This window comes from Dipodomys merriami, unplaced genomic scaffold, assembly GCF_024711535.1.
Source record: "Dipodomys merriami isolate MVZ:Mamm:240054 unplaced genomic scaffold, mDipMer1.0.p SCAF_10, whole genome shotgun sequence".
Taxonomy (NCBI): domain Eukaryota; kingdom Metazoa; phylum Chordata; class Mammalia; order Rodentia; family Heteromyidae; genus Dipodomys; species Dipodomys merriami.
Window position 1 is genome coordinate 46,414,876 of NW_027202271.1, and position 16,813 is coordinate 46,431,688.

The 16,813-nt window shown below is 39.8% G+C and overlaps 1 protein-coding gene and 1 pseudogene across 1 annotated transcript in view; both read right to left on the reverse strand.

The window, feature by feature from the left end:
- The window catches only part of Fgd6 (FYVE, RhoGEF and PH domain containing 6), a 109,372-nt gene that overhangs the window by 67,521 nt on the left and 25,038 nt on the right, over positions 1-16,813 (reverse strand). The window contains exon 3 of the mRNA XM_069990272.1: positions 2,969-3,122. Coding sequence (XP_069846373.1) covers positions 2,969-3,122 — 154 coding nt within the window. The remainder of the gene's footprint in view (positions 1-2,968; positions 3,123-16,813) is intronic.
- LOC138838025 (transcription initiation factor IIA subunit 2 pseudogene) lies at positions 4,828-5,140 on the reverse strand (annotated as a pseudogene).

Below are 16,813 nucleotides of genomic sequence, written 5' to 3' on the forward strand. Positions count from 1 at the left end.
GCAGGGTGAGGGCTGGCTATGTTGAGAGGCATACCACAAGGTCAGAGATTAATCCTTCCTTTACATCATGTACAGGTTCAATCCCCAGAAGAATGTACACAACAATTTTAATCACCACTTCAACTATGGAGAAAAACTAGAAAAGGTCCAAGCAAAAGAAACAAATATACCAAAATGTTAGTATCTGTCAGAAAAGGATGTAGGGGTTGCTTATCAAAGAGAGTAAAGGCTGGTTTAATTATAATCCTCAGAGAAAACCATTTGAATGCTCTTCCTCAAACCCTTTACTGGTTTGGCTCTCCAAGTCATTTAAATTCCAGTCAAATTTCCCCTTCTCAGAGGCTTTCTTCCAAGCAGTCTCCCCATTGTCTAGCACATTATTCCCCTCACGGCCTAGTATACTCTTAAGTTCTTCCTTTTTATGCATTTACAGCCACTCTTGCCTCAGTAGGATATGTGTAGACAAAAGTATGACTCATAAACCCCACTGATCCCTAGCAAATTCCATTGGTACCTGGCACACAGTAGGTATTCTACACATATCTGTAAGAGCTATATCCAAGAATAACCAACATGGAAAATGAGCTTACATAGATAATGATACATAACCATAAATTACAGCACAACAGATACTGATAAGGCATACAATAAATTAGTTGATAGTCCACATGAAACCAACAGAGTACTGCAGAATGCTCTGAATCCTTAAGAACAGTCATTCATGGGCTGGGAAGGTGGCTCAGTGGTAGAGCGCTTGCCTTGCATACATGAGCCCCTGCATTCGATTCCTCAGCACCACATAAGCAAAAAGAAAAAAGCCAGAAGTGGTGCTGTGGCTCAAGTGGTAGAGCGCTAGCCTTGAGCTGAAGAGCTGAGGGATAACACCCAGGCCCAGAGTTCAGGCCCCTCGACCAGACCCCCCCCCCAAAAAAAAAGAACAGTCATTCATCTTTCTTAGTAGTTTCACAAGTTCACCTGCTTAAGTGGTTGCTTTCAATATTTTGTTCTAATACTTTATTAGAAATCAAGTCTGGCTAGCCATAAACAATGGATAAATTCTGGGTACTAGATAATGTGCTAAGACTTTCTATATATCAAATTATATAATCCTCACAATTCTGCAAGTTCTATATTTTGTTTCATCTAAAATGGCAGTCTGCTGGGCACTGGTGGCTAATGCCTGTAATCCTAGCTACTCAGGAGGCTGAGATCTGAGGATTGTAGTTCAAAGCCAGCCTGGGCAGGAAAGACTGTGAGACTCCTATCTCCAATAAACCACCAGAAAACCGGAAGTGGCGCTGTAGTTCAAGTAGTATAGTGCTCACCTTGAGCTGAAGAGCTGAGGGACAGTGCCCAGGCCCAGAGTTCAATCCCCATGACCAAAAAAAAAAAAAAAAAAAGGCACTCTTTGGGCCAAAGAGAGTTAAATAATTATCTGGAGGTATATGTAAATCATAGCTGGTAGATCTTGTACTAGGAATCACATCATTTTATTTGTGTCACTCATTTAGGGTAAAATGAACTTATGTATGTATTTATTTTTCTTTAAGGTAGAGTCTCCATACACAAACCAGGCTAAACTAGAACTATGTGGCTCAGGCTAGCCTTAAACTCACAGTCCTTAGCCTCCTACACACTGAAATTACAGGTATGTGCCACCATACCTGACTGAAAATGAATTCTGACAAAGAGGCAGGTAACATGGATTTTTTTCATGCCTTGATATGTTGTATGGAATTTTCTGATTCCATCTTGCTACAACATCCCCAATATCATAGAGACAGTGCTATTATACTAATTCTCTCCCTTTCAAAATGTCTTGACTCAAAGAAATGTGATTTCAAATCAAATAGGCAAATATTCATGCCAAACTAGAGATAGTCTTAAGGAATTGCCCCATCACATCTTAAATAATTATCAACAACATGTATACTGTATTGCTCCCAAACATACACACATACTGGTTTTTCTTTTCAAGGCAAATGACGATTATACAAGTAACAGCAACTTTTACTCTGTAACTATGAAGATGTGGTTTAATATCAAATTATAAATAGTTCCTTTCTTTCAAGTACTCTAATAACTAGTATTAGGGCAGTATTAAGAGGGAATTTCATTATACAAAGGCAGTTAACAGGACTGGAGATATGGGTCAAGTGATTACCAAGCAAACAGGAGGCCCTTAGTTTAAATTCCAGCCCCAAAAGTGGGGGGGAAGAGGGGAAGGGTGAAACCAGTGAATATTAATAAAAATAATTTCTCAAAAGTCACTAAATAGCTGGGCACTGATGCCGCATGCCTGTAATCCTAGCTACACATGAGGCTGAGAGGATTGTGGTTCGAAGCCAGCCTGGCCAGACAAATCCAAGAGACGCTTATCTCCAATTAGCCACCAAAATGCCAGAACTGGAGCTGTGTCTCAACTGGTAGAGTGCTAGCCTTGAGCATAAAAGCTCAGGGACAATGTCCAGGCCCTAAGTTCAAGCCCCAAGACCAAAACAAATAAACAAAAAGTCACTAAACTATCCCAATATGCTATCTGCTTGGCAATAGAATAGTATTTTAGGTGTTGTATTATAGTAAGGATTAAAAGATAAACTTGAAAATGTTTAGTGGAAGTTAAGAAAATTTTCTACAAAGCCGGGCACTGGTGGCTCATGCCTGTAATCCTAGCTACTCAGGAGGTTGAGATCTGAGGATCACAGTTCAAAGCCAGCCCAGGCAAGAAAGTCCATGAAACTCTTATCTCCAATAAACCACCAGAAAACCTGAAGTGGTGCTGTAGCTCAAGTGGTAGAGTGCTAGCCTTGAGCTGAAGAGCTGAGGGACAGCGCTCAGGCCCAGAGTTCAAGCCCCACGACCAACAAAAAAAAGAAAGAAAGAAAACTCTCTATAGTTTTTATGCCCATCATAGTGATAAATATTATTCTCAAGCATTGCAACAGTACAATTAACTATCAAAAAATACCCGTTTAACTTCCAGTAGATCCAGTTCTCCTTTACTTGACTCAGAACTGACATCGTCTTCATCAGAACTGTTAATGACTTCCTCCTCTTCAGAGGGCAGGTTACCAAGACCAAGGTCAAGATCATCCTGAACTTCCTGGGATGCTCCGGAACTCCTTCAACAGGAAGTATGCATTAGTCACCATCATAACAAGGAATACTAACAAAACAAAACCAACTACCTTACCCTTATGCTGTGAGCAAATCAATCTAAAGGATCTGAGGAATGGAAATAGCCATATTAGCCAAATTCCTTGGCTCCTTCAGCTACCACCATCCTAGCTTCCATATTCCATATTTCCTTCCCTTAGAAGATTAACTCTCTTTTTCTGATATTAAAGATAAAATAAATCTTGTCAGGAGTGTACTGGCTTACCCCCAAAGGCACTGGCTGCATAGGTACACTAGAAGAGTACCTTGGGCTACTTCCTTGGGCCTTAGTGGTTAACAATAACAATTAACAAGCAAAAACAACATATCTACCTAATATCTAAGGTTTAGGAGGAAATGATGATGATGACAACTCAGATGTATGTGCTATTACTCTGAACATGTGCCCACCTCTCTGCTTATTGTTTGTATGTATTTACATTATAAGACAGGCAAAGGAACAGGGTAGTTACAAATTCTCACACTCCACCCTACACTCACAGAATCAGAAATTCAAGTCATAGAGCCCAGCAATCTGCATTTTAACAAGCCCTCCAGGTAATTCTGATATAGGCTAAAAACCACTGTACCACATTCATTTACCAACTTGTCCTTTGCCAGGCTGATATGACCAAATTTTCTCATTTTGTACTGAACAGATCTCATAAACTAACACCCATTGTTGCAATCAACTCTTTAGGGGAATTCCACAGAAAGTTTCCCACAAAGACAATGGAAATCATGCTTTCTATGGTGGCTGCTAAGATTTAGGAGCAAGTTGGTTTTGAAACTGTGCCTCTGATGTTAGTCTATAAGACTATCTGCAAGATAGAAGAGTGTATATATAGGTGGAGACAGTAAAAGATCCAAAGAAAACCACCAGGGAAAACACTCCAGCAGAATAACAAGACACTTTGCATTCCACTCTGATGCCTCTTGAGCAGGTCATGGGCAGGTCACTCAGCTACAAAGGCTCCAAATTGAGAATTTATAAAAGGAATCCTAAAAGCTAAAGACATATTTTCTGGTAGTTCCTGATTACACACTTGCTTCAGAAACCAAACCAACAGCCAAATGTCCAAGGAATACCACCACTGCCAAACCTTCCTTAGTGGAGAGGGTCTCAGGGAACCTTATCACTCAGCTCTTCAGTTCACGACTAGTGCTCTACCACTTGAGCCACAGAGCCACTTCCGGTTTTCTGGTGGTTTATTGGAGATAAGAGTCTCAAGGACTTTCCTGCCTGGGCTGGCTTTGAACCGAGATCCTCAGATTTCAGCCTCCTGAGTAGTAGGATTACAGGCATGAGATTAGAAATGTATGCCCGGCTTAGAAATGTATATTTCTTTTGCCTAACTTATATAACTGTAATCCCTCTGTACATCACCTTTGTAATAACAACTAAATTTTTGAGTTTTTAAAATGAATTTATTAAAGAAGTTTCTCAGGAAGACAACCACTTTTGATCTGTCATAAAAAAAATCATGGTGTATAATAAAGGTAAAGTACAGGAATAGAGTTATAAGCTTCTTTCTGCGGGTATTCTCCGATAGTATAGTACAGTGTAGTCATTTTTGCAATGCTAGAATAAATTTAAAAAGTCTTTACTATGCTTTTCTTCAAAAAGCAGTAATAACAGGAGATGGCGTAAAAAAGCCTTTTTCTTCCTACTTATTCTGTAGTATTTTTACCATCATGGGCTACAATTTTCACTTTATCTGTTTTAATAAGCTCTGTCACGTCTCTGAATTCAACATCATTCAATACAAAGGTCCATACATTATTTCAGAATCTGTATGTATTTAGAGAGCCCCTGAAATTGACGCTGTTCCTGACCCTCTGATTTTATAGCCTTATGAAACTGAAGTAGAACTTGAAGTGCAAGTTGCGGGGTGAGGGTGATCTGTTGAGACTGTATGAGTTCATCTAGGCTCTCTTGAAGTCTGTTTCCCAGTGTGGTATTTCTATGTAACTGAGAAGCCATAGCTTAGGAGGACAAACCTATTTTCTTCAGGTTTGCATTGATGTCCACTCCCTGCGGGAAAAGGCGTTTCCTGCTGCTGATGGCTAAGGAATCACAACTCTGACAAGGAATCACATACTGACAAGCTTCCATGCTCCCCTCTCCTGACCCCACATTGGTCTGCTTTTCTTGTGAGTCCTCTAGCACTCCTCCAGTTAAGTACCTATTCCTCATTAAAATGTGAAAAAAAAAATTGTGCTCTTCAGGTGAATTCCCAGCATACTGCCTGTTGGACAAAAGGCCTTCAAGAATTTTTCACCATTATCCAATTGCAAAGAGACCTGAATTGGAGTGGCGACATTGTAAGGAATTGGGAAAGGGACAGATGTCATAGAAAAGAAACAAGAAAAGTTAAGATAAAATCAGTAAAACAGGAAAGATGGCATCTAGGATCCACATTTACATGTTCATTTCTAAAATGGCTTAAATGTTTTCCTGCATAATTGTTGGCAGCTTCCAAATCAACCTAGATAATTTTAGACTTCTGATAAAGAAACATGGACTCCTTACTGATGCTAATCATGTAGTCTGGGGCTCTTCTTCTATTCTTTTTATTTCCTTCCCACTGTCAGGAAAATAACACCCTAATACTGTCTACTTTGCAGTTTAAAGGAACAGGACAATGTGCTTCCTTCCACATCTTCCTGCTTAGTAAATTCATAATTTAACAGTCCAAGTAAAAAGAAAGTAAGCTGTACCAACAGCCAGAACAAAGACCCGGCTCCAAGTCTGTAAGCATTCTAAGACAGATTTACTTCTGGAAAGAGCCTGGTTTCTCAAAAATCCAGAGAAAATAAAGCCCGAAATTAACTCCTATGAACAGGTAACCTTCTCAATTCTACTTGCCAATTTCTGTATATTTGAAATGATAACTTTTTAGTTACTTTTTTCTTTCATTTGTTAAGCAGAACATTTTTCCACTAGAAATTTATGTCATACCAAAGAGCTCTCTTTTAGAAGGAATTGCCTTCTGAAAAATATTTAATTCCTTTCTCTAGGAGTTTTTAGGAACATAAAATCTGTATAAAACACACAAACACACCTTTAGAGCCTCTACTAAATTACAAGTCCCAGCCCAGTGTAAGAATAGCAAGAACAGCAGAAACAATGAAGGACAAGCAGTTAACTGAAAGATGACACAGTACTGTACATTCTGAAAGGACAATCCCTCTATTGCCTGTGAGTTTGCCCAAAGAAGTCTCCGTGTAATGCCCCCCAAATCTGAAGAATGCAATTCATTCCCATACTCTCCCCTTCAGAAGTTTCTTTCTCAATGACAAGTGACAACATGGAAATCTGCACTCCTGTGGTCTTTCTCTTCCTCTGTTTTCTACTCCTAGCCCAAGTGAGCAGAACCTGCTGTCCTCAGAATGTCTCATTGTGACTTTGGCTGCTTTCATATTTATCATGGGAAAAGTGAAAAAATTACTAACAACTTGAAAGATGTACGTAGGAAAATTAGCAAAAAATGTATAATACACTAGTAGTTATTATGATATACTAATAGTATAATAATCACGATTTTCTTTTGTTGTTGTTGGTTCTAGGGCCTGAACTCTGGGCCTGGGCACTGTCCCTCAGCTCTTCAGCTCAAGGCTAGCGCTCTACTACTTGGGCCACAGTGCCACTTCCAGCTTTTTCTGCTGATGTGGTACTGAGGTATCAAACCCAAGGCCTCATGCATGCAAGGCAAGCACTCTACCACTGAGCTACCTCCAAATCCCTGGCTCATGATTTTCAACAAAAAATCTTTTCTATTTACTTTCACCAGAAAATTCTTTACTCTGTTACTTTTGTTGCCTTATAAAGCTGCAAACTCCAATGTCATAAAGAAACAAAAACACAATTTGAAAACCTCCTTTTTACTTTGTTTTATTGTGGTGCTGGGAGGATTGAACACAAGACCTCATATATGCTAGGCCAGCACTCCACCACTGAGCAATCTCCTCAACCCCAAAATCCTTATTCTCTTTTTCAACTGTTCTTTGTCACTGCACATTACATCTGAAATAGTCTCCATTTCCCTTGCGTTAAGTCTTCTGGAAACATGGCATAGGTTATGAATAAGACAAAGGGCCCATTTCAATCACAGAAATCCTTCTCTGGAAGAAAAGCATGTACTTACATTTTAACCTTCTTGTCAAAAGAAACTTAAAAATTTGCCTGAAAAGTTAAGGCAAACTTCAAGTGCAAAACTTAACGGTTGCTTGAGAAAGAGTGAGAAAAGGGGTGGCATTGTCCAAAAAGAAATGTACTCTTTACCTGAGATGTAACTCTAACCCTTTGTATATCACCTTTATAACAACACTTAAAAATTAAAAAAAAAATTAAAAAGATGAAAAAAAAGCCTTAAGGGTCTCATTATCTTGACCTCAGTTAAAAAGATCTGTAGCTGGATGCCAGCAGCTTATGTCTATAATCCTAGTTACTCAGAAGGCTGAGATCTAAGGATCATGGCTCAAAACCAGCCCAGACAGGAAAATACATGAGATTATTATCTCAAATTAACTACCAAAAAGCCAGAAATGGAGCTGAGGCTCAAAGTAGTAAAGTGCTAATCTTGAACACAAAACTCTGGGAAAGCACCCAGGTCCTGAGATTAAGGCCCAGGATCAGTGCCTTCCCCTCCCCCACACCCCTGAAAAAAAAGTAACACATACATATATGAAAGTAAATAATATCATTAAATATAAAAAAGCACAACATAATTTGTTAACAGAAACAAAGAATGAATGAAAAGGAACCTATAACATAAAATGTATACAATTTATATACTTCAGTTAGTAATTTTTAGTGTATTAACAACTAAGTCTTTAAGAGTAATAAGGTCTGTGACTTCAGAAAAAGAAGCCACACAAAAACATCCCGCTTCCCTGAAATATAAACCAGAGATTGTTTAAAAGTGGCTCGGGGGGACTCAGTTAGGAAGGAAACCAGGCTTTAAAGACGGACTTAGAGAAAAAGGCCCGTTAGTTTTCAAGGGCCAACCTTCACCCCTCCACCCTCCCAAATACCATCCCATTCTCTTCCCCAGGAAAACTCTTACAACTAGGATTCCTAAAAATGTAGCCTACTGATTAAAAACAAAGTCAGTATCTGCATCATGAGGCTGCTATTTAAAATATGACCCTCACACTGTAAGTTTGAAAAATGGCTTTAAAAATAAACAATTTAAAATTCCTTCAATAGATTTTTTATTATTATTATTTGCAACACTGGAGTTAGAATTCAGAGCTTCACACATTGCTAGGCAGGCACTCTACCACTCTGAACCATTTGCTAGCCTCCACGTATAAGTACTTCAGATACCTGCATTGATTTTTTTGTAATTAGTTTAAAAGTCACAATGAAGCAGTTTAAAAAAGTTTCCAGCAATCACCATGAATAGAAAATGAGTTATATAAACTGGGGAATTTCTATTTAATGAACTGTCAAACATCTACTTGAAAATGAGGTAGATCAATGCACAATGACATAGACTGTTCTCTAGGAAATACTGCCAGGGTAACAAGAAATCAGGGAGGTGGGCACAGTGGCTCACATCTATAATCCTAGCTACTTAGAAGGCTGAGATTTGAGGATCATAATTCAAAGCCAGCTGAGGCAGGAAAGTCTGTGAGACTCTTATCTCCAATTAACCACCAGAAAACTAGAAGTGGCGCTGTGGCTCAAAGTGATAGAGTGCTAGCCTTGAGTGCAAAAGCTTAGAGATAGCACCCAGGTCTTGAGTTCAAGCCCCATGACCAACAAAATCAATCAGTCAATCAGGGTACATAGTGTATCTGTGTCGGAAAAAAGAACATAGACACATACAAGAAAAATGTATTAGAAAATGTGCTTTGGAGGACTGGTACCATAAGTGATAGAGACTTGCCTAGAATATGAAAAGCCCTGAGTTTGAGTTTGAGTTTGGACCCTAGCAACTCAAAAAACTGTTTTTGAAGTATATTTAGAACACTACTCAGGAGGCTGAGATCTGAGGATCACAGCAGGAAAGTCTGTGAGACTCTGATCTCCAATTAACCACCAGAAAACCAAAAGTGGTGCTATGGCTTAAGTGGTAGAGCACTAGCCTTGAGCTCAAGAGTACAGGGACAGTGCCCAAGCCCAGAGATCGAGACCTACGATCAACCAAAAAAAAAAAAAGTATACCTAAAACAATTCATGAGACATTATGTTGAAAATGAACTATACATTGTGGGTGGGGAAAGGGGAGAGAATCTGAGAGAGCAAGGAAATTCCAAAAAGAAATGTACTCATTGCCTGACTTATATAACCACAATCCCTCTGTATATCACCTTTATAATAATAAAAAATAATATCTATATATACACATAGAACACACATATACAAATATGCTATAATATATGCAGACTATCCCTGGAAAGATTCAGAAGAAACTGATGACTAATTGTCTTTGAGACTGGAGTCCTGTGGTAAGAGACTTAATTACTCACCTTTTGGTACATTAAAAAAATTTTTTTTGAGGAAGTGGCACTATGTATGGCTCAAAGCAGTAGGGTGCTAGCCTTGAGCAAAATATGCTCTGGGACAGTGCCCAGGCTCTTAGGTCAAGCCCCAAGACTGACTGATTGTTAGCTGAGCACTGGTGGCTCATGCCTGTAATTCTAGCTATCCAGAAGGCTAAAAACCGAGGATCACAATTCAAAGCCAGCCCAGGCAGAGAAGTCCATGAGACTCTTTTTTTTTTTTTGGGGGGGGGAGGGTCCGGTTGTGGGGCCTAAACTCTGGGCCTGGGCACTGTCCCTCAGCTCTTCAGCTCAAGCCTAGTGCTCTACCACTTGAGCCACAGTGCCACTTCTGGCTTTTTTTCTTTTTGCTTATGTGGTGCTGAAGAATTGAACCCAGGGACTTATGCATGCAAGGCAAGCGCTCTACCACTGAGCCACCTTCCCAACCCCTCCATGAGACTCTTATCTCCAATAAACTACTCAGAAAAGGCCACACACACATTATCACAAACTGAATGCTGATGGCTCACACATGTAATCTTAGCTACTCAGGAGGCTGAGATCTGAGGATTGAGGCAGGAAAGACCATGAGATTCTTATCTCCAATTAACCAGTAAAAAATAGAAATGGAGCTATGGCTCAAGTGGTAGAATGCTAGCTTGAGCAAAAACCTTAAGGGACAGCAACCAGGCCTTGAGTTTTGTGTCCTAGTACCAACACACACACACACACACACACACACACACACACACACACACACACACACAACACAACACAACACACAGCACACCCTATAATCCTAGCTACTCAGGAGGTTGAGAGATCTGAGATCTCAGGATGATGGTTCAAAGCCAGCCTGGCCAGAAAAGTCTTACTATGACTTCAGCTAAGGCAGAACAGACAATTGGCTATCCATGATGGTAGCTGGTAATCCAACCCCAACCTCCCTAGGGCTTTGCCAGGTCTCACAGTAGGGGAGGGGGCTTATTAGGGGAGACTGGCTGGTAGGAAAGTAAGGCCTCTCAGCCTTTGATTTAAGCACTTGTCCTGTGTCAGCTGTACATGCTACACTGCTTCCTCTAATGTCTAATAATTATATTCCTAACAGCCACTGAAAAGCTGATGAGACTTCTGGAAAATATACCCACATGCTACGCTCTTGATCATGACTCAGTACAAAACCACTGACTGTAGTGTAAGGCCAAAAATTAAGGCTTAATATTATGCTCTGTCTTGGTATCTGGGGAAGCCAGGAGGGTCGTAAGTGGACCTAACCCCAAGTTCCACTCCTGACCCTGCTCCAGTGATAAGGTTCCCTGCTTATCTTTGATGGTGGTTTTAACGCCCTGCCAGTCCACAGAATCATTCAAACAAGCCAATCATATCCTCTTCTAAGGAACAAGCAGGGACCTCACCCTCCTGAGACTACAAAGCCTGCCTCCCATAGCCAGAACTGGCTGGTTCATTTTGTTCCCAAGTGTAATCTCTATGTAGTTCTGACTAGCAGGTGGTATCCTAGGCTAGGGACTATGAAAATATGACACTAATAAAATGCTATTGATTTTATGTCCGGGGTTGGGCTTCGTGTGCTTAGCTATTGCCACAACCCGAGTACAGGAATCCCTCCCTAACAAGGTAAAGAAGAGGGAACCCAGAAAACCACTAAAGAGGGTGCCAGTCTCTGAGATACTGAGTACAAAATCAGTGCAATAATCGTTTCTAACAGTTATCCTGAGAAACCACATTGAGGGGTATCAAAAGTTACTTTGTGCATACCTAATTATATTTTGTGTATGTATGTGTATATATAAAAACAACCTCTGTACTGATAAACTCAAGCAATTTTCAAGTTAAAAAATTCATGTAATGTGACATATTCCATGTTACAGAATGTTAAATGTTACATCAAATACAGATCTTACTATAATAAAATAATGGAGACAATCAAAGAAACCAGTAATTAAACCCAAATGATGTCTTCTTTCAGTCCTCTATCTTATTTTATGCAACCCTTCCTAAGTATTTTTTCTAACAGGAGCCATAACTATAACAAGGATTCACAGTGACATGGGCAAAAGGACAGCAGGCTTCTCTGGAACCCCATAGGAGCCAGTGAGAGTGAGGTTAAATGACTGCTCAGGGGAAAAAAAATCCTTTTTACAGATATGTACAAACAATTCCATCCACCATTTTTCTTCCTTGGTAGAAGTCACAAAAGATCTCTCCTAAAGATGTATTCTAGACCAACCATACATCATCAGTAATCCAAAGCCCTTTTTGGAACCTATTCAGAACCTGGATCCAACAGGTCTATTTTCTCAAAATGAGAGGCTGCAGCAAGCATCAGGGAAGGGCATGGATTTCTTCCTCAACCTTTTTTTTTTTAACTGTACAGAGAAATAGAACCAGGGGCCTTGCCCAAGTTAAGTAAGCAATCTACCACAAAGCTCTAGCCCAGGCAGCTTCAACCCTTTCCCCTCTTGTTTCCTCCTTTCCCTCCTTATCTTTCTTCTTTCTCCCCTCTACTCCACCTCTTTTTCTCCTTTTCCTCTCTCTCTAGAGTTCACTATGTAGCCCAAGTTGGCCCCGACCACATGATCCTCCTGCCTTTACATCAGGTGCTGCAATTACAAGTGTGTACCACCAGACTTAAGTTCCTTGCACACTCAATCCACATATCAGTGTATCCTCCCACCAGCTACATGGCTGACTAGTTCTGAGTGTATTTCCAGCTTCTTTGGGAAACCCAGGCAAATTATAACATTTCTTCTATTAAACTATGATAACATCTTGGAAGGCTAGAGTTAGAGAAAATGGAAGGAAGGTGAAAATACACAAATACAAGAGAAAAATACAAAGATTACTTTTGACAAGATCATAAACATTTTTTTTGTAGTTTTATACATTTCTAGGAGCAAAGGAAAGGCTGTAGAGAAGGGAAGACATTGCTTTAAGCCTAAGACCTGCATTTGAAGGTACGCTCTACATCTTGCCTGGTTATGCGTAACTGGCTAGCCTTTACACTCTTCTCATCTGTTCAACTGAGATAATACCACTTGCTATGAAGATTAGATGAGAGACTGTGAGCATGTCTATTACATGTAACAGGTAATATATGTTTTTAAAAACAGGCACTAGAAGGGAGAATATCAGGGTTCATTAAAAAATCAGAATCACTCTTGTTCACCTATGGTAACCCTAGAACTCAGAATAATCCCTGATCTAGTTCCTGAATGAATTAGACATTATCCTAATATCTCACACAGGTACAGATTTGTATCTGTAACTCCAGCATCCTGCTTGTTTTTATAATGGCCAAGAGCTAACTATAGGGCTTTTATAATTAATTAATTAATTAATTGACAAGATCTCCCTATGTAGTCGGCAACTGTAGGCAAACTATGAGTCCTTCCACCTCAGCTTCCCCAAAGCTGGGATCACAAGAATGTGTCACCAAGTCTGTTTCAGTAAGAATGGTTTGTACTTTGTATATGTGTTTATGTGTATATGTGTGTGTTTATGTGTGTTTAGATCTCAACTATGTATATTTTTATTTCATTTTATTTATTTATTTATTTTTGTCAGTTGTAGGGCTTGAACTCTGGGCCTGGGCACTGTCCCTCAGCTCTTCAGCTGTAGACTAGCACTTTACCACTTGAGCCTCAGCCCCACTTCTGGCTTTTTCTGCTTATGTGGTGCTGAGGAATCCAACTGAGGGCCTCATGCATGCAAGGCAAACACTCTGCCACTGAGCCACCTTCCCAGCCCCTATATTTTTATTTTATTTTGTAATTGTTACTGTATAGATGATGTACAGAGGGGCTACAGGTACATAAATCAGATAATAAGTGCATTTCTTTTTGTTTGTTTGTTTTGTTTTTTGTGTTTTTTGGGGGGGTCCAGTCGTGGGCCTGAACTCTGGGCCTGGGTGCTGTCCCTCAGCTCTTCAGCTCAAAGCTAGTGCTCTATCACTTGAGCCGCAGCGCCACTTCTGGCTTTTCTTTTTCTGCTTATGTGTACTGAGGAATCAAACCCAGGACCTCATGCATGCAAGGCAGCGCTCTACCACTGAGCCACCTTCCCAGCCCCATGCATTTCTTTTTGAAGAGTCACCTCTTCCCTCGTTTTCTCTCAGATTTTCCCTCCTGACAGCCCCTCCCCCAAGTTGTTGTTTTATACATTTTTAAATGGTTAAAAAAAGATTTTTGTGATGTGAAAATTAGATGTAACCTAAAATTCGGAGTCTACAACATTAAGACATACTTAATCATTTATACTCTGTGGCTGCCTTTATACTACACTGATAGAATCTGCTGCAGACCAAACCTTAGCTGTGGAAAATACATTTTTCTTGGAATCTTAACTGTGCCATATACTAGGTTTAATGAAATTCATAAGTATTTAACCCTCCCTGTGCCTCAGTTTTCTCATTCATAAAGTGTCGGTAATAATAATGACAACCTGATAAGGCTTTGCGAGGACTAGGTGAGTTAATATTAGTGTTCTAATACTACTTACATCAACAGCTAATTCATATGCCTGCTCTTTTCATTCATATATCTTTAGTTATCTGTAACACTAAGAAAAAAAGTCTTGTTCTAGACATTTAGAAATGTAATATTGTACACAAAATTACTTCAGAAAGAAGCTTCTGCATTATCAATCATGTGAAACGGCTCATCAGAAGCTTCAATGTCTGAGTAAAGAACTCCCTGCACTGTGGTCATGTGAACTAGTTCTGCAGAGTGGCTCTCCTCCATTTTGGTTTCCATTTTTATTTTGCAGTTGCTTCTCAGTGGCTTACCACCTGTACAATAACAACCGGAAACTCAGAATTACGGCTCAAATGCATATCATAATAGTCCCTTATTTCCTAAAATACTGACTAATTTTGAGATATTCCACTATTTCACAAGCATATTTTTAGTTCCTCTTTGGTTAATAATGACTACTTTGAGGACTGACAAAAGCAGACAAAGACCTATGAATGACATTAATAAGCACGTGTCACCAATGCAATGAAGTTGCTGATTCCACTGAATGTAATGTCAACTTCATTTTGCAATGAAAAGCAAAGAGCTCTTACTTCTTTTCTACTCATATTCCCACTGGACCAACGTGGAAAGAGTCTAATAGACTCTCTCATCTGCTCTACGCCAAGAGCTAAAGGCAAAAACACAGAGAACAAAGAGAAGTGAAAAGAAATCAACATATGGGAAAACAGCAAGAAAGAGGGGAAGGTGCTGGGAAGGTGGCTCAGTGGTAGAGCACTTGCCTTGCATGCATGAGGCCCTGGGTTCAATTCCTCAGCACCACATAAGCAAAAAAGAAAAAAGCCAGAAGTGGCGCTGTGGCTCAAGTGGTAAAGCGCTGGACTTGAGCTGACGAGCTGAGGGACAGCGCCCAGGCCCAGAGTTCAGGCCTCATGACCAGACCCCCCCCCCAAAAAAAAAAGAAAGAAGGGAAGAAAAGTAGACAGACAAATTCTATTCATTCACCAGGCATGCTGCATATATTACCATAGAGATGTTTATTAAGCTGATGGTGGGTCTGGCTTTACATTAGGCACAAATCTCAGAAAAGGACTCAGGGTTCCTGCCCTGGGGAAAAGTTACTGTTAGCTTGTCCTTGAAGATAGCAATAGCCTTTGGGGACAGAGTTTGACTATTGCTAAACTGTGCACTTAACCTAAAAGTTTCCAAATTAAAATTAAAAAGTAAAAACAAATCAAAAGAAAAAAAAGGGAGAGAAAAAAAGGGAGGGGAGAAAAAACTAGCATTTTACTTTTTACTTTGCCTGTACTAAAAAAACCAAAAACCAAAAAACAAAAAACGATTCTATATAACTTTCAGGAGTAAAGCAACTCATAATACTGAAACCCCCCATATTCACTAATGAAGTTAATTTTTCTGTGTGAACAACTTTTTGTTTGTTTCTGTCATAGGCTTTTGCTACATAGCTCAGGCTAGCTTTTGATCTTCCTTCTCAGCCTCCTGAGTACCAGGATTATAAATGGGCACCATAATGCCTGGCCTACCTGATTTCCTGCTTTCCTGCCTGCTTGCCTACCTTCCTGCCCGTCCCTCCCTCCCTCATTCCTTCCTTCCTTCCTTCCTTTCTCTCCTACCCTCCTTCTCCTTTTCCCTTCCCTCCTTCCTTGTTCCCTCTTCTTCATTCTCCTCCCTCCCTCCTTCCCCTCTCCTTTCTCATGAATACTTGGGAAAGTCAAAGGCAAAGGAGAATATGGGTTGGAGATATGGACTCCCATAATATCTACCCCCAAATGCAAAACAATCAGACTATGTTGACATGTACACTATGGCAAAAGATAACCAGTCTTAAATCCTGAAATAACTTATAATAATTCTTAAGGAAAAAAATGTATTTTCTACATCTAAATTATTCCCATCATTTCCATACATAAACAAAAATTTCAGAGTTAGGAGCATGGCTTAAATGGTAGAGCAATGGCCTAAGAAACACAAGCCCCAGAGTTCAAATCCCAGTACCAGACCCCCTCAAAAAAAAAAAAAAAAAAAAACTTCACCAAGCTATCTACAGATTGCCCAGACATTTTTCATTTTCAGCTTATTACACATAAGACCCACGGACAGTTCTTCCATTCTACAAGCATTTCTTCAGTTTTTAGATTTTTTTTCAGAAAGACAATTACTTTTGCTTTTCTGACTTGTACATGAAGTTGAAAGAGGACTTAACCATGCCACACTGGTTGCTGCTGCTATGTGACAAAGAGTTCTTTTAACTCAATTTCTCTTTTTCAAAAGACCTTTGTTTTACCCAATAACAGTAATTCTTCCAATCATCGTAATTCTTTCCAAAATTAACAGATGTTTCCTGTGCATTCTGGAAGCCTGGTCAGTGGGACACTAGTTTACTCAAAATACAGCTGGATTCTGACCTCACACAAGTAAAAGCAATATTTAACCTGACCATTATTTGCTCAGATGTGATCACCCAATTTGTGCCAGGTATCAACCAGGACCAAGGATACAAACTGCTTGCAAGTTGCTTACAATATTTATTTTCACATATTGTGGGTGGGGATGGAGGGAGGCTTTAGGGTAGGTGAAGGTTACTAAGTATTATGAAAGAATGAGTCGGTGCTAGGCAACAGCAAAACTGAGAAAGAGGTGCATTGCAC